Here is a 27,210-nt window from a genome sequence, read left to right as displayed (position 1 = left end):
AAGTGGCTGTGTGCTGCTCCCACCCTCTGTTTGACATTTAGAGGCTTTTGCTGGTCTGTCTGTCTCTGACGTGCTCAGTGTTTCAGTACACTTTTCTGAACAATTGGACGGTATTAGGAAGCATACCTGAGCACTTTTTTTTTTAATACAGAATTCATGTATGGACAAGAACATTTTTAGATAGGAATAAGGAAATGGCGTTTTGTGGGGAAACATCCATGTGAGCATCTTGTGATCTGCAGGCAAATGTTACTGAGAATTGATTTGCTGTTTTTGACTGGGAGGGTGGGCACATTTTGCCACTTGTGTTGCAATGGAATACTCCATCTGCTGTCTAGCCAAATCTCTTTTCTGAGTATGAAGATTTTGTGCCAAATCTAACATCAAGAAAAAAGAGGTGGTGTATTTTCTTTAGTTCTCTGTAAATGTTAAAACCCAATGTATCTGAGAAAGTGGCCAAATCCAGATCTTTTTGTGTATCTGGTTCTTTGTTTCCTTCAAAGTGGCAAATACTTATAATTGTAAAGTTGGTTGCTAATTTGGAAATACATAGGCAATGTATTCTTTTTATTTGTGAAGGACTGTTTTGTCAGTTCTTTAGTTAACTAATTTGACATTATCTGTTTTGTTCATAGAGTTCTCATCATAGACTATTTAATATGTTGGATTGCTGCCTCTTGTGATGAATGTTATTTTTATCATTTTTGCAAAGGCTGGTGCTATGCCACTATATATGTATTTTTTTCCCTGACATTAAGGAGGTGCAGTCAGTGTGTCATCCATTCTTAAGCTCGGGATTCATAACGCTCATGCACTTTGCTCTAATCATGTGTAGTTATTTAATTTTCTGATTTTGTTTACTGACACAAGATTTTTTTGTTTGATACAATGCTTATGAATTGTTCTGCAAGTTACTTAATTCAAACTGATGATTTTTAAATGCATAGTGTGAAAAAACAGGAAACTTTTTTTTTCTTCCTCCTTCACAAAATTTAGGAATGTGAACTATCAGCATCTCCCTTCCCCCTGCTTAATAGAAGCAAAGCAGATATTAGCACCATGTGAGGCCATAACTGGCCCTCTGTGGTGGGCCTTTAAGTGTGGGAATGGAGTCAAAAGCCTGAAGTGTGTGAGAGTTTCCATCTTATTGAAAGTCTTTCAGTTTAGGAGTATCCAAAAGACATTAACTCAATGGAAATTGCAACATTCTGAAGTCCAGGGCAAGTTGCCTCTAATCTTAACCCAAAACTGAGGAGACAGTTCGTCCAGTTGAAGACATGGCAAAAATTAGATCAGAAATGAGTTTACTGTCTTGCTAAAGACTTTCCTTTTACTGAGCATCTTCTTGTTGTTAAGAGCCTATAAGAAGTCCAAAAATAGACATGAGATCTGGAAGAGGTAGGTGACTGATTTAATGAATCTGGAAGTTTTCAGATAGTATGAACCAGAAATCTCTTGCTGACACAGTGTCCTGTGTCTAGGGGTGTAAAAAATCTCTTCCATGTGTGAAAGGTCTATTCCTTGGACAGCAGACCAATAAAGTTATGGCCACAAGGTTATGCTATCAGTTTTTCCCAGGTTAAATTAATTGTATAACCCCCTAAGAAATAAAAACAGTGATCAAGCATAGATTGTACAGTGAAGCTGTATGACAGTTACCAGTGGTGAAGTTGTGTAGTGTGCACTTGGTATTCTTTTTAGCTCCAGAAAAGGATGAAGACATACGAGCATTCTCAGATCTCACCTTCCTTGACAAATTCATTAGAAATCTCAAATTACAGAGGTCTAAGGTCTATCAGTTTCAAGATTTCATGACTTAAGTAGTTATATGTTGACCAGAGACAATTACTAGTAATGTAAGTTTATCTTTTACTGTAAGAAATATTTCTTTTCTATTTGGTTCAAGACTTTCTAGTTCAGACTACTGAATACTCCCTGCATGTTCATAAATCATCAGAATCTCATTTTCAGGTCCTTCTGAGAGGAATGGACATAGCTCTCAGAAATAAGGATATAATTGTTTATCACATGGATATTCAGGGCTCTATTACAGACCACAGTGTCTCCTAGGTCCTGGTTTGCTGGTGAACAGAGACAGGCATTAGTGGCCACTCGGCAATGCGTGCACTTAGCTGTGCACAGAGAGTACCAAAGAACAAGAGATGTTTTTCCTCTTTTGCAAACATTATAAGACTGTTTCAATCCATCAGCAACTCCTGATGCTATTCCCAATATATTCATGGCTAGCTATGGCTCAGTTGGATATGAGAGCACTCCAAAACATGTCTTGGAGTGGACAAGAGACCCCTGGGTCATGGTTTCTGTTCAGGTGTGAGTCCTTCTGAGCAAGGGATTCGTTCTTCACGTTCCCAAATGAGATGTTTTATGGGAGAGCTGCTGAGTCCCAATCACTGCCATTTATTGTCCCTTGTGCTGCAACTCCACCAGTACACCAGGGACATAGCCCAGATATCAAGAAAGAGAAGACTGGAAGTAGCTAGAATTAAGGTGCATCAGACTAGGTCTCCTCAGTGTTCAATGGCTGTTTGCTCTGCATCGTGCAGAACCATTGTAACCATGTTTGTGAAAAGACAGTTCTCTCTGTCTGCATATCAGTGGTCTGGCTTAACACAAGGTCTCTGGGGAACAGTGCCTCAGAGCTAAGGTGTCAAAAAGTTTGATAACTCAATCGTAGGTGTCTTTGCCTCAAAGAAAAATTGAGTAGTGCAAGCCTTTGTAGAGAGACAGGACTTTATGCCATCCTTTTTACCTTTTTGTGACAAGGACAGGAGATCTCAAAGACACTACAGTTAGGACAGCCCATTCATACTGTTCTGACCTTGCAGATCTCAGTACCTCAAATTAATGAGATTACAACTGAAATTTTCAGTATGCAAAGGAATTTCAATCCATTAGTGAATCTAGACCTGGGTAAAACTGATATGCATAAGATGGAGAGAGATGCAGTTTTTGATAGCTACAGATTCCTGAAATGTATACCAGCAGGACATTATGGGATCACTTAAAATCACTTGGGATAAAAATTGATGCTTCCACTGCTAGAGACACATTAATGCAGGGGAAAGTGAGGTAAAGACTGCCTTAAAGTTTCTGTAAGATGGGCTTCCTCCAGGCCAATGCTGTAGAGGGAAACCAAAATGAAAATCAAATATAGCAGGGATCTCAATCAAAAAAAAATTTAGTTATATTACAATTCTTCCCTTTTCAAAAGCATTCCTTAGACTCTCATGTTGTTATACTATAGTATAACATATAGTATAGTGTCTGGTACACAGACTTTCTTTCCATAGCTTGAATTTGCAGTCCAGGAGTGTTAAGAACACAGCAGAAAACAAATCTCTTCAAATTATTTTTTGTCTTTTACGGTAACTCCTTATCTAGAAGAAGCCTCATCTGTGAATTTTCCATAAGGATAATTTAACTTTTTTGGAGGGTAGGTCCATTATTTATTAAAAACAAAAGCACTGTTTTGCACAAACCAAAATCATATTACTGGTTGCTCTGGCCTAATCCTTAGCATCTGCAGAAAAACAAATATTTGTAAATTGGATATTTGGAGTTGATTTAAAATTGTTTGCACAGTACCTTTATTATATGTTAGTAGTCTTTCTCCTTGTTGTCTTTTAACTAAAGCATGGTAATAAGAATTCCCCATCACAAGATAAAGGAATATCTGTATTGCTGAAGCTTGTAGATACTCTGGAGAAAATCTTAAAATAATATTGTAGCTCTCCCCATGACATCTGTGCTTGAGATATTTGTCCGCTCTTTGAACTCTAATCTTACGCTCATGTGGGTTGATGCTTTTCTCCCTTAGACGTAGTCTTAGGGGAAGGCTATTTCGGAATGCCCCAGCTCTGCGTTGGGTTCAGTCACCGTGTGCATATCATAAGCCTTTCTGTGATCTAAGAGTGAGCCCCAACTTGCAAATAGCACGGTAATAGTACATGACCTGTATTTTTTTTTTTTTTTTTGAGAGAGAGAGATTTCTTTTTATCTTTTTATTTCTCTCTTCAGTAACTTTGTATTCATTTCTTATATAACTCTTTAACTCTTTATTCAGATAGGTTCTAATAGATGCCTTTCTTGAACTATTGCAGCTTACATCAATGCTAAAAAAAGCAAAACAAAACAAAAAACAAAACAAAACTCTCTTTAGAGAGTGTTGCAGCCTGCTTGTAAGTTAAGGACCATGGGACTTGACCAAGAGAAATAATATTTCCTTAACATTGAGTGCTAGTGTTGTGACACTGGAACTAAATGCAGGAAAACAAATGTGAGTCTTAGCATCTCTTTGAGTATTTTAGGCCATACAGTGGTAATGCCAGCCTTCGCTTATAAGTGTGCCACTGATGCTTTCTCTGGGGATCTTCACAGTGGGAGAGGTTCCCATGACTTGTATCTCTGCTAGCCTGCACACTTGAAGTTCCCACATATCTGCCTGCCTTGAAACTTCAGGGAGATCTTTAGTTGCTTCCTCTGGACAAGAGAGGCTGAAGCACTGCCTGCTCATGTTCACTTGGTATTGTGTGAATTGCTTTTACTTCTGACTTGTTCAGCACGTTTTTGATGTCTCCTGCCATCCATTTCTGTTGCAGTTGTTTTTGCCTCCTGTTTTAATTGTGGTTTTTAAATTGACTCAGAACACCTCCTCCCCCCTCCCTCCCCTCTCCAGCCCCAAGTTGTCATCTTTGCTGGTATTTGCAGTGATGACGGCTGTTAAAAATGGCATTATCTGTTGCATACTTCAGTCATGAAGAAGTCCACAGTCAGAACTAAATGTACCTGAGGTTCATGGCATTACTTTTCAATCTTCTGTCACGTTGCTTGTAGCCACTGTTTCTTAGGCAGTTTCTAAGGGTGCATCGGTGGGGAGGATAGCCATTCACCCTGCTCTAAGTCTCAAATTTCTCTTCCAGACAGATCTCTTGGGTAGATAGACACTCCAGAGAGTCTTGAGTCTGTCATAAGTGAAAAGTGAACAGAAGGGAAACCACGAGTGTGTTAGCACCACCACCACCTTCTTTCCAGAATCCCATGATAAATCAGATAACGCTGTTCTGAGAATTGCTTGCTTACTAATTGTTGAAATAGCATTACCTTTTCTTTGTGTTCTTAATTAACGTTTCAACTCAAGTCTGGGACTTGGTGATAAATGAGCCTTGAATTCTATAGGTTCAGTAAATGATGCAAAACTAAAGTCTGTGTTTGCTTACTTTTTTCCTCCATAAAACAAACACAACTGACCTGTTCTCTAAGCAGAAATGGTGTCAGAAATGGTGTATTCTAAAGGAGGAGGCTGCTTTTATTTATTTTTTTCTCCATTTCCTGATCAGATGGCCACATGTGCATGTGAACAATGCAATAAATAAATATTCTGATAAGTCCAATCTTAGCTAAGATAACCTTGCAAGGTCCTTTTGCACACTTCTAAAACAGGAGAAAGTACATCTCTTACAAACTGGTAAGAAAATCATAGAGTAGCTCTGTAAAAGCATGGTCTGGAGCAGCCTGGATTTCCAGATAGCACACACTGAAACTTAATATCCACATAAAATAATTGATGAAAAATGTTATTGTAAAAATATAATGTACCCATTTGAGAGAACAATCTGTTGAGAGAGAGTTGAAAAATGAAGGTGAGCTCTATAAAATGATACTGAGGTAGCTGACGCTGGCCTCACGAATGGTTCTTTCTGCTAGGCTGGCTTTCAAAGCTTGAGACTGCACTCTAGCTCACAACTTGGTATGTGGGCATCTAAAAAACGTTGTGTCTGAGCACAAGACTTTTCTGAGTAGAATTTATGCTAGGCATGTTATCTAGTTTGTTTAAAGATGTGAGAGTTTGTTCTGATGTTTTTGGAGGTCTTTTGCAGATGGATAATTTATAGAGGCTTCTTTAGATGACAGCAGATGGGAAATCACAGATTTTAACAAAAGTTTGATATCTCAAGAAGAGGAAGAGAAACTGGTGAGCAGAAAGTAGAAGGCATTCCAGAAAGGAAACTGAATGGCTCAAGTGAGCAGGACTTTAGAATATCCACTGCTACCTCCTAGCAACCAAAACTTTTATGAGGTGCAGTTGTCACAGATCCATTTGCTCAGAGGGCAGTTATATGTCATTCCTGCTAGAATCAGGTCACTGTGACCTCAGACAAAAATGGGACTTGAGATTAGAGATGATACTTGGGCTCTCTGTTGTAGAGCACCCAGTTCCTCACCTTTGTGCAGAGCACCGTGCCAGAACCCTGGATGGGCTGTGAGGAAATGCAGGCAGGGCCTTTCAGTTCATGGATGTTGTCTGTGAGGACGTGCCAAGTGGTCTGTAATGGAGCTAAAAATAGTATGAAATGGTAAGGCGCATAGTGCTTTCAATTAAAAGTGTGATGCTTGGCAACTTGCCAGGAATTTTGAAGGATGATTTGGCCAACTGCTATGTAAGTTAGAGCCATAGATGACAAGTAAGTTTATCAATATCACCTTCTTCAAAGTTTTTCTGGCTTAATTCATTCCCAGGAGAAGATCCTATGAAACTATACTGTGCTGGCCATTGAGAAGGTTTCCTTCCTGATGCTTGCTAGGTCCTCTCTGGAAACTCTTTTCTACCATTCAGTTAAGAAACTAGCTGGCAGTTTTGTCGGAAATAAAGCTTTAAACATTAATTCATTTAAAGGGCCCTTTCCATAGGGCTCTCAAGCTTTTGTTTTTCTCGGTTGTCCAAAAAATAAAAACAAATCATTGGGAGGAAAAAAAATTCTCCTTGGCCTACCTGGGAAGAAAGGAGAAATTATTCTCACCTGTATTTCCTTTGCTTATACTTTGCTCAGGATAGGTGTCAAGCAGGATGGACTTGCTCCTTACCAAATTATCTGTGTCGTCTTTGTTGCTTTAATATCAACAAAATATTCTTGTAAGGTATCCTGTGTGCTTTGTTATCATTTGGCAAAATTTGAGAGAGTGTTGTGCTGCTGGACCTGCGTTTAAAGTGGGAAATGCCTTCTGAGCTAAATTAGGGAGACTGGGAACATGCATGCTCTGAATTGGAGAAGCCCATTTTCAAGGCTTGAAAGGCTGTGTATCTGTGCATTTACAGTAACCAGGCAAAAAATTTGCAGCTTAACTAGAAGAACTTTTGGAACCATTGTTATTTTTGAAAGTATTAATTGCAAATTCTGTATTATGTATCTTTAATTTGTGTTTAACCATTCTTCCTTGCCTGCAGATTAAAGGCACCATGCTATTAAAAAGCATAGTACTTCTCTCCTTTTTGTGCTACTTCTGGTTATATGGCATACTAGGAGAGGAAACAGGATGAGCAAATACCACCTTCTCTGCAATGGAAAACAGATTTGAATAGGGATGGGTAGGAGCTTTAAATGAATAAGAAGATGCTGAGTGGAGCTAATACTGGTGGGGAATAAATTCATTATACAAAGTTGAGAAAGTTTCTAAGTGTCAATGTTCCTCTGAAAATGGTAAAAGTAATTCTAAAAGTTGAATGGCATAGCATTTAATTATGTAAGGAACCAAAGGGGCTAAAAAATAATAACCTGGTATATCAGAAAGCAATTTAAAATGTAAGCTAGGGAAAATGGAATATTTCTGTCACAACAAGATGAATTCCTCCACTGGCTCCATTGATTTAGTGTCTAAAATTTTGTTCCAAACAGATCTGTAACTGTGGAGGAAAAAAAAACATACTTTTGTTCACTCAACCTCCCAAGCCAGCCCATTCCCCTTCTCAGCAAGAATAGTGGTGAAGATTTGGATAAATATACAGACAGAACTTAAGAATTTAATTAGCTCCGTTGGTTGTACAATCTCCAGTTGTCTGATTTAATTGTCCCTTTCAAAGGGATCACTTGAAGCAGAGCTCCATATGCTATGTGAATGTCAGTAAACTAAGCTTGTTAGTGTACAGTACGAAGGCCAAAACTGAATTCTTGTGGGTATTCACAGCCTTTAATAAATAGTGTGATGGTTCTGAGGAGGAATCTTTCTTTACGCCCACTCGCCCTTAAGAAGTTTCCCTTCAATTCAGAAATGAATATTCAGTTCAAAAGTTATTATACATCTCGTGTCTTTCAAAATGTTCTTAGCACTTCGTAGGATTCTGTCTGCAAGGGGGGGGGCGCTTTTTTCTCTCCCCCCCCCCTTTTTTTTTTCTTTCTTTCTGCTTTTATCTCTGCACAGAACATTTGGAACCAAGCAGTAGCTGTTAGACTTTTAGGTTTGTTTGCTTATTTGTTTGGGGGGTTGTTTTCGGTGTGTTTTTCGTTGTTGTTGTTTTGGGGGTTGTTTGGTTTTTGGTTTTGTTTTTGACTGACAATAATATTTCCTCAGCTGTGGATTTCCTGCTCCATCTTCTTGGGGCAGAGATGGCAGGGGCTGCTCACTCGGCACTACGCTAACATGGCATGATAGGTCCAAGCATGAGGTTATCAGGGCTATTAACAGAAGATCTTGGTTTTTGAAGGGTTCTTAATTCTGCCAAACTGAAACAATTAGGGCTAAAGCTTGTTATGGGGAGTGGCTGCTGGAAGGGTTTTTGTGTTTGTTTTTTGGGGGGGTGTGAGTGACTGGGGAACTTCGTTTAGGGGAGTGGCTGTTCTCCAGTAGTTTTGCTAAGGAAAGTATAGTTTGGAGGAGGGGTGTTCAAGGAAGCAGGGTTATTTGCTGAAGTCGGTTTTGACAATGATTTGTTTGAACAGTTCAGCCACCTCGTGGTCTGAAGGAACTGAAGTTTTGCAAGTGTAGGCTTCGGGTATTTAGAATAATGAAAAGAAGAGCTGACTGAAATGTTGCAGGAGAATTCCTTGTACTGGATGATTGGATGATAAAATGCCAGAGGAAATTGCTTGTAGATAAATGAAAGTAATGTGTGTGGGAGGAAGGGGCGGGGGTCACAACTTTACGTACCCTATGATGAATTCTGCACCAGGTGTTATGGTTCTGGAAAGAGATTTTGTAGTCAAAATAGTTCTGTAAAAATGGCAGCATAATGCTCAGTAAAATGAGTGTCAGGACTCATTAGTGAAGGAACAGAAAACAAAACAGAAAGCATATATGTGCCACTGCGTAAATGTGTGATATTCTCCTCTTTAATAGCGTGTGCAGTTCTGTTTCCTTCCTCCTTCTCCCTTTTCTCTCTACCAATCCACAAAATATACAAAGAAGATAGGCTAAAAGTGTGCAGTGACAAAAAGCCACTAGGAGTCTTCAGCTGGGAAAACGTCTAACACTGGAAAAGAAGAGATCTGCAAAATCAGGAATGTCGTGAAGAAGGGAGTGGGGAATGCATGTCTGCTGTCCCTTGCAGGAGACTTGGGAAGATGGGGAGGAATGAGCGTGTGAGAGGAATGAAACAGAAGAGGATGGGTCTTTGGGCGACTCTGAGGCTGTGAAACTGTGATGGGACATAGTAGATGCTGATTGACACGTGAATTCAGAAAGCAAAGGGTCAGATTCATAGGCTGCTAAGTTTAAAAAGATGCTACCTTTGACTCAAGGAGGCACAAGTCATCAGAGGCTGTGAAAATGTTCAGGCAAAATATTGTTATGTGTTTGCCTTGTTTCCACTCTCTAACATCTAGTGTTGGCTGCTGTTGGAGACTGGTTTTGGTGCTATGTGGTCTTTATGGTCTTTACCTTACCAATATGATCACTCTTACATTCTTTCACTGTCTTTCTGAGCATATGTGGGGTTTTGGCCTATCTGCAAATTCTTGAAAAATCTTGCACGGTGTCAGATATGCAAGGCTTGAAATTTGACATCTTAATTTAATAATCATCCTGGGGGGAATGAATGTCCTCTGTCCCCCAGTGTGCTGCGGAGCTGGACTCTATTGGCATTCACATAATGTCATGCCTGACTGAGACTGAGAAGGCTTTTCTTGTACATTTAAAGCTTGTGCCCGCAGTTGGGCCCAGACTACAGGTGAGGAAGCTATCCGAATTCAATATGGAGTGGACAAGAAATGAGTGGGTGGCAAGAGGTAGCTCGAAGGGAAGCCTGAAGACAGCTGAGTAAAGGCAGAGGAAGACTGAGCACTCAGTACTGAAGGAGTGAAGCTTGGTATGGAAGAAGAAAATGCATCTTGGAAACAGTAGGTTTTGGAGAAAGGAGTAGGTTAGGGAATGAAGAGAAAGCAGAGAAGCAGCCAAGTGCAGGAGTTGTAGAAATGGGCAAACAAACCTCTGCTTACAGAAATGTGCTTGCTTCTGACATGGGGATGGAAACAGGATTTGTGGAATCTGCGATTCTGCTGTCAGGAAATACTTGTCAAACTCGGAGAAGACTCCTGCTCTTGCTCCTTCTCCCAGCGGATGACAGCCTATTAGTGTTATAATTTACTCTGTTCAACTTGACTGGCATGTGTAGAGGCCGTATTGCAGACTGGTTGAAGAAGCATTCTAGCTCTTAGACAATACCATGTAATGGAATATCTTATCTATGTGGTGTTATTTAAAAAGGATATTAAGCCAAGCTCTTCAAGATTAAATGCCAGAATGAAAGTATGCTTTGTAACTTCAGTTTGGCCTTGTTTTACATAGATGCACTTTATGAGAAATCCTTAAACAACTGTATTATTTTTTTCCTCCCCCTACAAACTTCCTGTCCTGCTTGGTGCATGTGAAGACAAATCAGGCTCCTGCAGAGGAACACTATGTTGGATCCCTGATTCATTTTCTGCTCTTGTTTGAAGTTATGTAGTGGAAGATGCAGGGAACTGAGGAAAGAATATTTTCTCCTGGATAAGAAACTGAATGCTGCCCAAGGGAACTGGATTATATCCTTGTCTTTACCACAGAGTGGCCATGTGATGCAGTCTTTTAAAGCAGGCTTCTCAAAGGTAGTCATCAATTACGTGTGGTGCTTCTTCCTGGGTTCTGCTTTGAACACTCGTTTGCTTTACGTAAATGGTAGACGTCTACACAGTATCTCAGGTCAAAGCTGTGCTTTAAACGTCACGTAGCATTGGACAGTATCTGTTATCTGAAGTGCTGGGTCCTGCCCACAAAAAACTAATAGATTTTGATATTCGTAATTTATCCGTGCCATAGCATCTCCTCTGTAAGATGTGCCATTTGTCTAAGATATTTGCTGTGCTAGTAAATGTAATACAATATTCCTGAAGCATTTCAAAGCTGTAGAAATGAGTACATAAAAGGAAATATCTTGCATGCGTGAAGAATCCTGTCACCAGAAGAGAACTTGAGTACTCTCTAGGAAATAAGGTTCGGCGAAAAAGCTGAACATGGGCTGGGGGAGGGCAACAAAATCACAGAGGTGATTAAGAGAGGACTTGAGACATGTGTAAAGAGACTGTATTCTAATGGAGCTGTGGAAGTGAACCAAATTAATGGTACACAATTGATGACAATAGTTCTAGTATTTTCTATTATTTCTGATGCTGCTTTTGCCATTTGATATTATTGTCTTTGTTGGTCTTGTTTGTTATTTTTCTGTATGTTTCTTATCTTAAGGTGGCTTAACTTCCCTTTTTTCTGTTCAGAGAACAATTTAAATGCTGTTTAATCATGACCAATCATGACCAATCAATTTAAATAACAGGATGCTTTCAGTAACCCTTATTGTAATAGAAATAATGAGCAATACAGCAAAGAAACCTCTTGTTTCTCAGTTAAAATAGGTGAGGTTTCTTCAACTCAGGGGAAGGTTATCAGCTGGTATTTGTATATGGTTGAATAGACAGGCTGTCACTAGGCAGGAGAAGAGGAGAAATTCCAAATGACTTGTTTGCTTTGTATTCTCGTAGAAACACATTTTTGGTGCTCTGATGATATACAGGGAGTCTGAGTTCCTAAATCTGATACTTCACTTAGATTCCTTATGTTAAATGATATGAAAGTCCATCCTGTTTTAGTAAATACAGCTATTTCAGAGGGTATGTGTCCAACATTGCTAGAAATATTTATTTTCCTTTGGTAGATGGTATTTGTGCCCTTATCTTTGATCTGTCTTGTTCCTTTAATATCTAAAATCTGCTACACAATTGTAGCTGTAGCTTTGCTCTTGGATGCACATGGCCTACGATGGACAAACTTGAAGAGCAAATGGAATATTTGCATTGCTTTCCTCTGTGTCACGGCTTCTCATGGTGGGAGTGTGTTGCATCTTGGTCTTCTAGACAAAGCTTCACCTTGTCCTAATTTTCTGTTAGGCCTCAAAGCAATAGCAGAAATTCAAGAAGGAGATCAGTGTCCTGAAGCACAATGTAACTACAGCAGGGATGGGAAGATCTCTGGGAAATTGCTCTTCACTGTGATGTGTAGCTGAAGGGAGCTGAGGTGTTGCACCGAAAATGCTGCCCCTGAGCTGGCACTGCAACCTAATGAAAGTCTCAAGTAGCATAACCAATACTATTGGCTGTGTGATCACTTCTAGAGAAGCAGTGTGTCTTTTTGCTTATCCTGGAATCCGTTCTGCGAAGGCGTCTGCATGCGCTAATTTAGCGTTCCTTTGGGATGCTTCTCGTGGTGTTTTGCAGTAACATCCAGGGGGATGGAGGCTTTGATTTTGCTGAACTATAACATGGCTGGTCTAAGTGCAGATAAAATCCCTGACCTTTGATATGTTGCCTAGAGTTTACTGCCATCCTCCATTTTTTTCCCTTGGAAAAATATCTAGTTTTACTTTCAGGATGAAGCTTATCAGATCAATATGTTATAAGCATAGTAAAGTTCAAGAAATTGACTCCATTACTATCATGAGATGAAAAATTGATTTAGTTGCATTCTCTCTGTATTAATTCATTGATGCTTTACATTCCCATAAAAGGTATTATATGCTCCTTATTTTCCAGCAGTGTCATCAATCCTAATGAAGAACAAAGAACAAAAATTCATATTTTGTGTACAGGACAGCAGATCTCTGACTTAGCTCTTCATTTGTAAATGCTGCTGTAGATTTTACTGCTCATCTGCTCCTTTAGTGTGCTTAGGTTATATGTAGAATCTAGAAACTGGGATCTTAACAAAATGGGAGAACATGGCAAAGGAATGTAAATCTAGATTGCTTTTTAATAAAAACTAATGAAAATTTGATGGAAGCTATTGTCAAGGAATTAAAACGTTATTTGACAATTTTATGTACTTTTGCAATGTTTGGTTCTGCGTTAGTTACATTTGGACTACTTAAAGTGTTTATAAGCCATTAATTCACTACCTCTGGCTCCCTAATGCCTGATGACATTTCATTCTTAACCTATGTTATTGTGTATAAGAGCTTTGCACACGTCTGCTAGTTTACATACAATTGCATATATGTACTTTTGCAGCTCTGACAATAAAGGTGAATGAATCAGAAGCATAAATGAACATAAAAGTGGCATAGTGGGAAAAGCAGGCACTAGAAAAAAGAGAAATAGGAAAGGGCTTTTGGGGCATTCCTGTTGTTGCTTTTCTCACCATTTCTCTGACTGGCTGCTGTAGGAAGCTGCCAGAGATGGTTCAGCTGTTGAATATCTTGGAATTTTTTGGTTTAATGCTAATGTTCACTGTTCCAGAGCAGATAGATAAATTAAAAAGAAAACAAAACTATGTATTGTGACTTTGGCCACTGCTCGTGGTACAGCAGTTATTTCTTAATGATGTTTAAACAGATTGTGGCAAGTTCTAAACAGCTGTGCTAAACGGGGGAAGAAAAAGATGTTTTCTCTTTGGCTTCACCAAAGTTAACCTCGAGTTTTCCCTATCTTTCTGAATATTTCCTATTACAAACACAAAGCAATGGTATGCATGTCAGTCATCCTAAAGGTTCAAGATGCTTGTTACAGATTTAAAGGTGTTAAATACCAGTATGATAAAACAAGTTGGACAAGGCATTAAGTAGATGTGGCCTCATTAAAACGTATCTTGTTTGAATGTACGTGCAAATTCATTAAAGGAGTTTAACTTAAAAGGTGGAATTTATTGAGAAAAGCAGTCAGCAGATAGAATAAAAGCAGGTAATGAGAGGTTTGCTTTCTGTGACATCTGTAGCATTTCAGCTCCCATTTGTAAGGAGACATGGGCGTGCACCAAGCACAGTTGCTATGACTCAACCCGATAATTTTGTAAGCAAGAACTTGCTCGTATCCAAGAGAATCCATGTCTCTCTGTGCAGTGCTACCACAATTTACCATCAGCCTAGGTCTTCTGTAAAAGAAAGACATTTCTGGCAGGTTAGGCTTCATAAGGAGCTTTATGTCCCATGCTGGATATTTTGATCAAATGTGTTAGTGTTTGGATTGTGCTGTGAACCTGTCTTTTTGGCTTTTATGGAACGTGAGTGTGAAGCAAAGATTAGTACAGGGCAGGGCAAGGAAATTGTTTGGGTTTATTTTCCTTACTTGGTTGGGGGAGGGGAGTGTCTATTATCATTATTATTATTATTATTATTAAGGAACTGCTTGTTTGGGGGTTTTTTGAGGGTTTTTTTTGAGTTTTTCTTCTTGCTGCCTGTAATTACATTACCGTGCCTGAAGCCTATTATCAGAGATTATTAAAGAATAATTTAAACAAGTAAATCTAGTGTGCAGGTGACAAGCAACCAGCGAGTGACAGGAGGAAATTTCTGGTCAGGGTCACTGAGGTCTGTACCCTGCTCTCACAAACTGTCTTTTATAAGGTTGTCTCTTATGGCTGGAATGACTTTCCAAAATCTATTAGCAGGGTCTGACATGAATGGAAAATTTCCCATTGACATCAGTGAACTGTGAATCACACCTTAAGCTTCCAGGCATGTTTCATTCAGGTCCTTCCCTAAAAGCCATTTTGGCAGCAGCACCTACAAAAATAATGTGTTGTTTTCATTTAAATAATTTAAGATGCCTTGTCTAGATATCTCTTCTGAACTGGGTGACAACCTGATTGTATCTCCCACACCTTTGACTTTCATTAATCCCTCCCTTCCTGAATGCTGAACCTTCTCTTGTTTGTGTAATGTTCAATGTTCGTCATGTAGGTTGCAAATTCTGGGCCAGCAAACTGTCCTTCTCTGTGCGAGCATCTAGCATGTCTTGGGTTCTGGCAAAGACACGGAAGATGCTGTGAAATCTTTACAGTCTGTGCAGCAGAGGCACAATCTTGTTTTATTTATTGCATCAGCATAAACCATTCCTTTTTTTGCAGTAGGCACCAAACTGAGTAATAAGAAAAGATGAATTTACTAGTATTTCAACCTGTAATTTGAAAGAACATGGAAGTTTCAATCCCAGAGGTTTTGACAGTGAAGCAAACTCTCACTGTCAGTATGGGAAAGGAGTTTTTATTTGTGTGTGTTGGTTTTTTTTAAGGGAGTTACAGCACTGATAGATGTCTTCTGCAATAGTGAATTGAAGAATGGTGTAGCATGAAGTTGCCATATTGAATAGAAGTTAATAATTGGTTGTGTTACAATAGAAAGCTCATTCTTGCAGGTCTGTGCCTGGCTTGGGGCAAGTTGGTGATCTTTTGTAAGGTAATCATGTGGAAAAAATGAATTTCCATTCGTTTGCTTTATGTTTAGATACATCACTTTGCGATCACAGAATGAAAGCAGCATGAAATGTTATGGCGAAGACAGCACAGGAAGAAACAGCAGTCTCACAGATACTCACAAATCAGGTAATCATAGCAGCATCATACGTACGGTTATTTTGAGGCTGGCTTGTTAAATGAGGCTCACCATCTGTTGACCATCTTCCAAAGGCTGTGCTTCTGCATCCCTGTAGCTTTTTTGCGGGACTTCTCAAATAGGACTTGTGTGTTGGCTTTGGGTCCTGTAAAACATTATTTTATGTATCCTAATATGTATGCCATAGAAGATGTCCACACATTTAAATCTCTTCTAAAGGCCCACCTTGGCTATATTGTCTGCTACAAGCAAAATGGACATTACCTTGGTTTAAAAGAAAGAAGCCATGATGTTCAGTTCTTCAAAGCCGTTAGATTTGAAGAATCCCTTTCAGATGGGTCCTGCAGCTGCATTTCTAAAAAGTCACTTTCCTTTTGGGGAGGCATTGGGCTCAAAATAGCTTGTCCATCTCTCCCGAAAGCTTAGCCATATGCTATTTCCCACACGCTATTTCTTCTGCTTTTTTTTTAATTGTTTGTCTGTCTCAGGATGTTTCCTTCTTGCCTGTTTTTGCAAATCCCAGTGCATGTTCTCTGTTTACAACATTTATGGTTACAGAAAAAGGCAGTCACATTACAAGCTTTGGAGCATAAACACTGTAGAGGTCAGGAAAAAGCTGATTAAGTGTGTTATAAGAATGCTCACCTCATGCTAAAATAGTGTGTTTGGCATTGCTGTGATCTCAACAATAGCTGATGTATTGATGTTTGAGTGGAAAGGCATAAAAAATCCTCCCCTGTGCCCCCCACCCCACATCAACAGCAGAGAGCAGAGATGGTAACATAGCTTGTGTACAATAAGCGGGCAGGGTCTAACCTATCTGTTTTTAAGTTCTTCTGTGCCAGGGTCTTGTCGGGTCTGCAGCACTAAGGTCTTGCTGGGGGAAGACAAATCACTCAATGCAGTCAATTCGGTAATAGAAATAAACCAAAATATGAAAGTGAGGGCACTTTTGATAATAGAACATGTATATCTTCCAGGAAGCATATGAAAGTATTGCCCTTGATCTAAGGCTCACCAAAAGGTGCTACAATTTATTTCATATAAACAGTCAGTAAGCTCAGATCAGCTGAAGACATTTCAGAGAAAGGACATTCCCTAGACGACTTCAGCCTTGATCAAATATGCAGTAATATATTGGTGCATACTAAAAATCATGTTTTTATCACAGGTGATCAGCACCTTTACAGAATCCTATCTTCTGTAAGCTTTTTAGTGATGTCATCTTAGAATATGCAATTCAAATGCCCTTCTAGCTGTAGTAAAGGTTTTTTTTTTTTTTTTTTTTTTTCATCAGTACTGTGAGGTGATCTCATCATTTTATATTTGCCACTTTTATGGAGTAATGTGATACATGCTTCAGTTCTGAGAACCCTTCAAACTATCTTGAAACTGTAACACTATTTAACTGACAACAAAGGTAATCAAATTTAAGGAGCATCCTTCTTAATTTCTTCGGAATTCATGCAACTTTATCTCCTTTGTGCTAAATTGAGTTAATGGTTTCATTTAGAAATCAACCCCTTCTTCTTGAATAAGAAGAATTATGCTAGTTTTAGGGGAAAAAAAAATATTAAATTACCAGTGCCTGAGAATGTATTTTCTACTTGTAAATTGCTTCAAAAGGAGAGGAAAATGTTTCTGTCTGTCTGTCTGTCTTCCTTTCTCCTCCCCCTTATCTAGAGGTTTTCCTGAGATGATCACAAACTCTTGTTTTTGCTGTGCTTTTTTCCCCAAACTTCATTGAAGTGGAGAAATTGCTTGGATCTCCTCCTTCTTCCTACATTCCTTTCCCCTCCCCCAAATCCAATGTGTTCTTTATTAAACTGAATTAGGACATTCTAGTCTCTCTTAAGGGTAGAAATGGGAACAGCTTAAATGAGCAGCCACATGAGAATCAGCAGCCTTTCCAACTGCACTGCAGAAGGAGCTCAGCTGCAAAGGGAATGATAATTTTTGAAGGATTTGTGCAACTGTTGAAGACTTACCAGCATTAATATTAAAAAGCAGATAATCTGTTTTCCCCTTCCCTTTCAAGAGTGCATAGCTTTCCTACTATCCTTGCTATAAAATCATTGTACTAAACATTTTGCTTTCCTTACATACTCTTTGCATTTCTGCAATTATTTTATTTGCTTATGTTCTCATACACTAGGGTGTTGTTTGTTTCTTTGTTTTTGTTTTTTTGCCTAATGACTCCAACGTTTGGGCTGATATGCAGATATGGGCATGGATTTGAGACCTCTGCCATTCAAAGCAAGTCAGAATTGAAGTGCGGTAGGAAACATGAGCTATTGTATCCAGTACTGGAGTGAAAATGGTTTTCAGCCCTAGTCATTTGTCCTTCAGATAGCTGTATAAAATTGTCATTGGTCCTTGAAATCCATATTGCTATTCTGGCGTTAGTTCTAGCTAAACCAGCCAAAATCCCGACATTTTTTTCAGCCTTGTTTTCAATTCCTGCCTCTCTATTGTTGCATCAGATGTGTCTTCAGAGTTTCTGTCTGAAGAAAATGTAGGTATGTGGGTTACCCTCTTCACGCCTATCTTCCTCCTTTTCTCTCTGATAATTCACACAGTCACCTTGCTTGGCATTAGAAATTACTCATTCTGTTTCAGTACTATGCTGCTTTTCTTGCATGCTTATTTCCTGTGCCAGAAAAAGATTTGAAATGTGGCTGCAAGAAGAGTTATGGAAGCAAGCAAATTCGAAATATGCCATTCTTCCTCTCTCCCATTGCTGTGCTTCTCAGCCATCTAGCATTACTGCAGTCTTCACATCCAAAGATGTAGTGATAGTTGTAGCTCTGCTCCTGGAAGCTGAGGTTCAGTAATGCTGGGGTGTCCCTTTTTACATAGTTCCTTGTTGGTTTTTAAAGCTGCTCCTCTTGGTGGGTGCTTGATGGTGGCTGTACATTGGTGGTGCCCAGCTGGAAGTCATGCCCGCCTGTGCTATCACATGCCTAAAGGCTGGATTATAGTTAGCCTTTGTGAAAGGGGCTGCGGATACTGTTGGCGTTAACGGAACGGAGTCTGTTAGAGAAGGAATGACTGTATAATTGTGTACCTGCCCTAAGGAAAATCAAAGAGAGCGTTGATGTGAGTGACAGTTGTCTTGACTTGGGTATATCACAGCAAAATATCTCACAATTCTGAATAAGAGAACAGGCCAATGAAGATATTTCAATAAAAAAGGCTAAAAATTGAGTAAGATAAATCCTGTTTTGTTTCGGTTGAAGCTGAGTGGGAAGCAAATTTTAAAGGAAAGGAATAAAGGAAGGCAACAGAGAACTACTCTTTTTGGATTTTGGCCTACCACAGTTGAAAATGAAGCTTTATATTCTAATAACAAAAAGACAGCCACTTGAGAAAGCCCTGTCTCAGCCTGCCCAAATAAAGGGCAGTAAGACATGACTAAAACATGTTAGTGAGCTGTTTCCAGTGTTGGGAGAACACACAGCAGGGACACACTTCTGTAAGCAGGCATGCCTTAAGTTAAGTGTTATAAAAATATTCTTTAGATTGCTAAAAGTGGTCACTAATTTGAACTGATAACGTGTTACAGTTTCTGACAACATAAGGAGGGATTGCGCCCCAACAAATGAGCAGTCTGCTAGTACTGTTGCTTGTGAGTAGCTGCAAGTGCTCTGTCCTGCAGAAGCCTGTTGAGCATTGAGGCTTTTTTTGCTGCTGCCTTCTTAAGCATGGAAATCAAGGTCTTTATCCAGTCGTCATCTTTTTTCAGGCTGACTCTTAATTCATCTATAGAACATGTAGATTTTTGATTAAAGTGACTGCTGAAAAATTTGGAGCAAGCTGGGTAAAGTGTAGGATCCAATTGCATTTTGATTCACAGCCGTGCGCCATACTGAGACAGCTTAGATCAGTGCTATAATAACTTTACGGCCCATCAATGAGTCTGCTTCCTTCAGCATCTGCTCTTCTCCAGTCTTTTGTCATCCCTCTCTATTAACTTAGTTGAAATTGAAATTGGCTGGCATTCAGTCCTGTTTCTTCAGCCCACACCCAACCCAACTTTCAAGCACTGACTTACTTGGAGTGATGTTTTGCTCTGAAATTCATGTGGATTCAGATAGTTCAATAGTGTGACTGTTGTTTATTGTAGTTGAAAAATTCTGCAGGTTTCATGTTCTGTGTTGTGTGAAGGAGCTTGGGAGGGTTTTTGTGGGCGGGTGTGTGTGTGTGTGTGTGTGTGTGTGTGTTATAATTACCACCTCTCTGATATGTTGCTGCCTGCCCTTTTCTCTAAGATCTTCTGACTATCCAGTGGTATAATTTATTAAGGATGGAAAATTGCATCTTCTTTATTGAAGACTGATAACATTAGAATATTCTTGTGTTTTATGTGTACCAGAATTAAGCTGTGGCATGCTTCCAGGAAAGACTAGTAATATTTGTATTTCCTTTCAGTTGCTTGTATTTGAAGAGGGAGGCAGTTGGAGTGTGTAAAGATATTTCAGCAAGCTTGGCATGTCTGTGACTTTCAGTCTGGAGACTGGAGCTGTGCAAGTTGCAGGGGACCACACTGAAATGATGAGAAAAGAGTTGGAGTGAAATCTTGTCCCTGTTGAAATCAATTGAGCTCCCATTAGTTTGAGTCTAGATTCCATCCATTATCTTAAACAGGGTATTTCTCTTTCTAGGCAGTCTAAAGAAATGCTTCTGTCCTTTTGCATTTGTTTTCATGTTTCTTTGTAATAATTTCATAATTGGGATTTATCTGTAATGTCAAAAATGTAATAGGTTAAGTAGCATGAATGACTGCCGGAAAGAAATGTAGAATTGCAGAACTATTGTTGCACTAAAACTTGTGCTACTTTTAGAAGTTGAGTTGTTTGATCAACCATTTAGTAGTAGTAGTAGTTGTTGTTGTCGTCACTGAAAGAAACAGAAACCATTCAGTACACTGCCAATGGCTTCTTAGTTGGCCAGAGACTAACTGTTGTGCCTCTAAAGCCTTAATAATGTCATGTACAGCACTGAAATACTCTTTATTAGTTTTAATCCAGTGCAATGTATTTAACCAATGTATACCCTTAGCATTTTATTAAAGTTGGTTGCAGATGTGCAGCGTATACAGCATCAAGTCCTTGAATTTAAGTCTGTTCAAGCTGGGATCTCAGGGACTGGTTTATTACTGATTATGCTTTTGTCAGTATGCCTATGTGCTTTTTTATCCATTACCCAAAGGTAGAAAAACAGTGCTTTTAGACACGTATGCTTTACTCCCTCCAGCTCAGTGACGCTTTTGAAGGAATGTTTCCATCTTTGGGTGGTTTAAAAAAAAAAAAAAGTTCCAATTTTTCACATATGACTCCTGTAGTGACTGAGCTTTATAGTCTTTTTATCACTTGGTAGGTATTTTAATGTAATATTCAGTTATAACTTTTCAGGTTTTTACAAATACATTGTTTCTATGTAACTGTGGTGACAACTCTGTAATCTACGTAAGAGACAGCTGTGTGTCCCAGCTCCCAAACTGGAGGTGAGTTGAGGATGCTGGGGCTGTTGGAGAGGAGGTGTCTATGAGCATCTTCTCTTTTGAGAGAGAGAGATTTGTGTTAACAGTTCAAATACAAACCTTGTTGACTGTGTTTTCCAGTGCCTCGAGAACTGTGACAGGTAACCCCCCAGGTGAAAGGGTGCAGTAAACAGAGTCTGGCCCATGTCCAGGGGCTGGCCTTTTCTCTGCCGACCACAAGAGTCACTGTGGCCATTGGGACAGGTGGTAGGTAGCATCTGCCACCATGGTGCTCCTACAAGTGGGAAGGGTAGGAGCTTCGGGGCCTGATTGGCCACTTGATTCCTTTTTATACCTAAATCACATTGATGTTTTCTGGTGCGTTAAGCATAAGCACTCTTACTGTCCTGCTCCTGAAACTCTTGCGGTCTTTTAATTATCTCCTGTAGTATTTATTCTCACTTACTGGTTTGTATCACTATTATGTCTTGTTATTAGTGACTAATACTTGTCGCTTCAAACAGAAACCTTATAAAGAAGGGCTAAACAACAAAGAATGTCATGTAAATTCTAGTACCGTTAATAAATGAAAATGGGGACACACCTTCTCTACACAGCAAGCACACCGTTTATGGCAGACCCACTAGTGCCTTGTTTCCTTTGGATGTCTTGTGGAAAAATGTGTTCCCGGTGTCGCAGTTGAGCCTTCTTAAATGGGCAGGCATAAAAGGAGATGCATATCCCTGTGTAGGATTCCCCTCTTCCTCTAAAAGTTGATGGCCTTTCAGTGTGAAATATCACACAGTGTTATTTTTAGGCCCTGTGAATGTTTTGTGTAGGCTTTGTTTAGCTTCTCTTCATAATTTTTAATAGGAAGTCTTTGAAGTTGGGTTGTGGCTGAAAAATCTTGTTGGCAGCCTGACCATTCATTATTGACTGATACCTTTTTTAATTGTACATCTATAACAATCTGCAAGGGAGTGTGTTCAGAGAAAATATAAAGCAATATATATTTCTGGAAGGGGAAGTAAGCTTGCAATTATTCTCAACCATTATTTGTCACGTGAAAATATTACATGTTAATGGTTGCAGATGGTTTACACAAAACCTGTGTGTACACACTGAAAGCCCTCTTCATTAGGAGCTATGGTTTTCTGTCATACATTATGCCAGAATGGAAAAGTGGGTTTTTTTGTTTGTTTTTCTTTTTGTGTGCCTGCAGCTATGTATAAACCTTACTTGCAGTCGCTAGCACAAAGCTTGTTAATATCCATCTGGCAATGGTTAAAATTTTCTCCATCAGTGACTTCACATTTATCCATCCACATGAGGGATTCTCTTAAGTTTAAAAAGTTAGGATATCAGTACTCAGGAATCTTTGGAAAGCATTACATTTAGAAAAGCAGCTGTGAAAGAGGCATAGTTATGGTTGCATTTTGTGTTCTTGTTAAAGTTCAGCATCAACTGCTTTTGTGTTAAAATGCATTTATGTGTGTAGGCACAAGGTGACTCTGCATGTGTGTATATAGACACGGTGATCATTTCTTACTGTGGAATAGAAAAAACAAGCCTGTAATGTGCCTATGTATTTTTTTTGCTGTTCTTTTATTCTTTGAAAACAGTGTAGAAATCTGTAAAGTGTTACTTTAAATTACAATTTATACAGTAAGAATGATAAATGGTTGCATTCAGTATAAATTATTCCATTAAAATAATGCAAACTGAAAGGGTAAGAGGGTATAGAACAGAAGTTGGAATTCAGCGATTCCTGTGTAAGTTGAGTGATCATAAAAGATTTCCATGAATTGGTGTGGTTTTAGCATTAATCTGATTCCATACAGAATATGAACAAACAAACCTATGTGCACAGATGTGGTTGGGTAACTATGCTTGTGATTTCATTGTCACAGTAATAGTTATTAGCCTTGCCCCTTATTTTTCAGTTATACTGTATTTTCATACCACCGGTGGACACCTGCTGTAAATACCTTGGAAGCTATAAGAATCTGTAAAAGGCTCTGTGCAAAACCTGGATTGCAATTACATTTTTTGTATGTCTTTTTGCACCCAGATATCAGAGTGCTTTAATTCGAAGCTATGTTTTTCTTTTACTTTCCTTTTCAGGCTTTTGGGGAGGCATCTGTGATGTCTGCAGTACGACTTGAGTTAGTGTTATTAAATGGGTGCATTCTTTCTGACAAGATGACTAACAGTAGGAAGCTTATTTGGCTTGAGAGTTGACTGTCTGGCTAAAGTCTAGTCTTGAGAGAGCAATATTTGGCCATCTGGAACTGCCTGCAATGGAATAGCCCAGCTGCTACAATTTTGCATATGATTGGTTCTCGAACTAGGAGTTTTTAGTTTTCTTTGAGGTAATAATCATTTATATAGAAAGCCAGCACTTACCTTGCTTTTCTCTTGCTCCACAGATGCCTGGTGCACTGAACCTATTAACTGTGCAAGATTTGTACTTTGGTCCTCTTTTGAAGATGTGAAGCAACGTCAAGTCTGAAATTGGAATTACTGATAGACTGGAGGAAATCTTAGTCCTTGTGATACACATGGACATGCTGAATTATAAGTAATTCTAGCTTCTTTTCCCCTCCCCTCCCCTTCCCTTATTCAGCTATCTCAGGGTTCTTAGAGATTTCAATGGTTTGTGTGCCTGTAAGTTTGGAACAGAAGTGACCAAAAATGGGGGACCAGCAATTGTATAAAACCAACCATACTGCCAACAACAATGAGAACTTGTACTACCAACAGCACCAAATGAACTCCCTTCCATCTCTAAATCATAGTTATGGGACGTCTGTTATGGATGCTCCTCAAGCATCCCCGCTCTCTCCCCAGTTTCCCCAAGATTCAAGAGACAGTATAGCTTTGCCTGTAGGTTCAAAAAGTCTTGGGTCAATGGATACATCTAGACAAACAAGTTGGACACATTCTGTCTCAGGAAACCATGTCCCAGTAAGAAACAATTTGAATAATCAAAATGCAATGTGGAGCCCCCTCGGGCAGGGAGAATCTCATGATGGATACCAATATTCTTATTCTCAATCTGGTGAAAATCGATCACAAAAAATTACCAGTGGGGTCCTGCATAAATTGGACTCCTTTACACAAGTATTTGCTAACCAAAATCTGAGAATTCAAGTCAACAATATGGCTCAGGTTTTGCACACTGAGTCTTCAATGGTGGATAATTCTGGTGATAGTGCACTTAGGCAGCTGCTGTCTCAGAAGCCAGCAGTTGAGCAACAGCCTGTAACTTCCAGTGTACAAAGATATCAACCAGTGCCACAGCAAACACACCAGAATTTTGCAAGCACACAGCAAAAGCAACAAATGCAAGTCATGCAGCACCAACAGTTGTATTATGACTACCAGCAGCATTTATCACAAATGCAGATGCATTCTGCGTTTCAGCAAGGACAGCCACATGTTCAACAAATGCAGTCTCAGCAGCTCTTACCGCAACAGATGCAGCACTTGCAGCAGACTCAATACTATGCTCAGCCGCAGCAGGGACATCAGCGACTTTCAATACAAGAGATCCAACAGCAGCAGCAACAGCCAACTCGGCAGCAGCAACAGAGGCAGTGTCCAATGCAAATAGCTCAGTATTATCAAACGCAACCTGTCATGCAACAGTTACAGCAGCAGCAACAACAGATGCAATTGCAGCTTCCTCCATATCACAGGGAACCCGATCCAAAGACTATGCATGAACCACACCAGTACCCTCAGGATCCAAGTCATCCTGTGCAGCTTATCCAGTTGGGAGCAGTGCCTCAGTATTGCTACCAAGATCCCCATGAACAGTATAGACATTTGTACCCACAGAGTTTACTGCAGCAGCAAGAGGATCAGCAAAAGCAATATCCGAATGAGAGCCGAGGTCAGTCTCTGAACTCTCATGTTGGCCTCACTCCACCAGAGACAGCAGAGGATCCCACACGGCAGGAGGTTAATTCTGTAGGTAACACTGTTCCTCATCGAACTCTTCTACCGATGTCAGGAGTTCGTCTGAACAACAAAAACTCTCAGCAAGACTCTCCCAGCACCATGTGGCCTCAGGTATGTAATATTTTTGATCCCTGCTCAGACAAACTTGTTTTGCAGAAGAGTAACAATATACAGAAATGAAGCAGTTGCAGGAGACCTGGAAAGTTGGGATGTAAGCAATGGGTATTGCTTGGATGTTTTGGGGAACTGTGTTAACGGACTTCTCCTGTCTACATTGCTGGTTTGGCTTCAGGCCAGGCTGGCAGCAATACACAGCTGTTATGGTGGGGGCTATTGGTTCCCTAACAAGAAAGGATTTGGGAAGTTCTGAGTCAGTTTCTGGTGAGGAGGAACCCAGTTACAACAGGGTGCTCCTGCTAATGTTTCAACACCTGAGGGCCTGAATATACATGAAGACATAGTCAACTGCTTATTTCCAAAAGTGATACCTCAGAGTCAAAGTGAAGGCTTCAAACAGCAGATGAATGTAAGAAAAAGCACTAGCCACACAAATAGAGGTACAGATTTGGTAGATAAATGTAAGGCTCTCAATTCAGATGTTTTTAAAATTAGCAAAATCTTATGCAAAATGCAAACATAAAGCTGTGAAGACCTTCATTTATGCATTGGTATTCCCTGAAAAATACTTTTCTCTTTTTTCCACCCTCCCCATTGATAGCAGATGCAACTGTCAGATGGCAGACTGCAGCCACTGTCCCCAGAACAAAGGTATTATAAGTTTTGGTCTTTTTAATTTAAATATGAGAAATACAAAGGAGAATTGCAGTTGAGAGGGAGGGGAGAGTATTCTGGGTAGGTCATAGATGCTGGTCTTCTGGAAGCATCTCTAGTTTTGTGCTTTGTGGATATAAGTTTGCATGATTTCCCCCATCTCCAGCAATAAAATCAAATAAATGCTTTATGTATTAAAAAAAAGGAAAACAAAACAGAACAAAGAAATAGTGAAGGCTGGGGAGCAGTATGCGTTTAAAGTCCTGTAGCATCTGTACAAGAAGGGGTGATGCACTATTTAGATTTCTATCTTTGGCAGCAGGATCTTCAGTTTTTCTGAAGGTCTCACCTCTGTGAAGGGCTGAAGTGTCCTCCAGCACTGACATTTGCCATAAGTAGTGGCCTTAAGTCCAAGTACTCATTAAGTGTTGTCGCGGGTAGGGAAATGTGGGTCTGTCACAAGTAGGTCTTTTTGTCCAACCCATGGGCCCTCAGACTATCCCAAACTGAGGACTGTGTTTTGGTGAGTGCATCTTACTGAAAACTTTCATTCTCTCCATCTTGGGAACAGCTGATCTAGGTTATTGCCCGCATATTTCACAGCATTCACCTTGTGCTTACTTGTGGCTTCCTAACTATTTAATTGTAAAATTTTGTTGACATCCTCAATTAAAAGGGAACATGCCAAACTGATGTCTCCTCTTCTGTTCCATGCCAAAAAAAAATAGTGGCCAGAGCAGAGAAACATTTCCTGAGAGAGCTGATGCGAAGAACAAGCTAACATGTTCAATATGCTTGAAGGAGTTTAAGAGTTTGCCTGCTCTAAATGGTCACATGAGATCACATGGAGGAGTAAGAGCATCTCCTAACTTCAAACAGGTAGCAGTTCATTTTACTTCCGTATTAGGCGCTCTCCTTTTCATGTTGATGTTTGCTTGCTTTGCGATGCTTTGCTTTGCTATCAAAACCTGTTCTCCCCAGCGCTGTTTTGTTATGTCACGTGCTACGTTAGTAGAAATATATATAATGCTGCTAATTTACAGGCCAGAAGTCTTGCTTAAAAGTGAGAGGCAAGGGAGGAGGAAAGAAAAACATTTGTGCCTCTTTGTTTCTCTGCATATTACAAAAACACCCTACAAACTTGTGGCAGGAGCTTCTAATTTTTTTCCCCTCATGTTTGTTTATTATATTAGAAATATCAGGAACATCAAGTCTTCCTTATTTTCATTTGGACTACTTGGATGACTAAGGGATGTTTATTGGAAGCGTTCCCAGGCTTTAATTGAAGGAGCAGGATTGTTGAATCGTTGACAGCTTTCTTCCCAAGTGTTTTAGTTCTATAGGTATCAAC

At 39.6% G+C, this 27,210-nt stretch overlaps 1 protein-coding gene across 4 annotated transcripts in view; it reads left to right on the top strand.

The window, feature by feature from the left end:
* The window catches only part of TRERF1 (transcriptional regulating factor 1), a 103,627-nt gene that overhangs the window by 57,942 nt on the left and 18,475 nt on the right, over positions 1–27,210 (top strand). For 3 of the 4 annotated variants that reach the window (XM_067293118.1, XM_067293119.1, XM_013949802.2), the window contains exons 4-7: positions 15,533–15,630; positions 23,552–25,199; positions 25,807–25,856; positions 26,588–26,738. In XM_067293118.1, coding sequence (XP_067149219.1) covers positions 23,817–25,199; positions 25,807–25,856; positions 26,588–26,738 — 1,584 coding nt within the window. In that variant the 5' untranslated portion in view covers positions 15,533–15,630; positions 23,552–23,816. The remainder of the gene's footprint in view (positions 1–15,532; positions 15,631–23,551; positions 25,200–25,806; positions 25,857–26,587; positions 26,739–27,210) is intronic. The other variant, XM_067293120.1, reaches the window with a different exon arrangement.

This window comes from Apteryx mantelli, chromosome 3, assembly GCF_036417845.1.
Source record: "Apteryx mantelli isolate bAptMan1 chromosome 3, bAptMan1.hap1, whole genome shotgun sequence".
Lineage (NCBI taxonomy): Eukaryota > Metazoa > Chordata > Aves > Apterygiformes > Apterygidae > Apteryx > Apteryx mantelli.
This window is presented reverse-complemented; position numbering and strand designations above follow the sequence as displayed.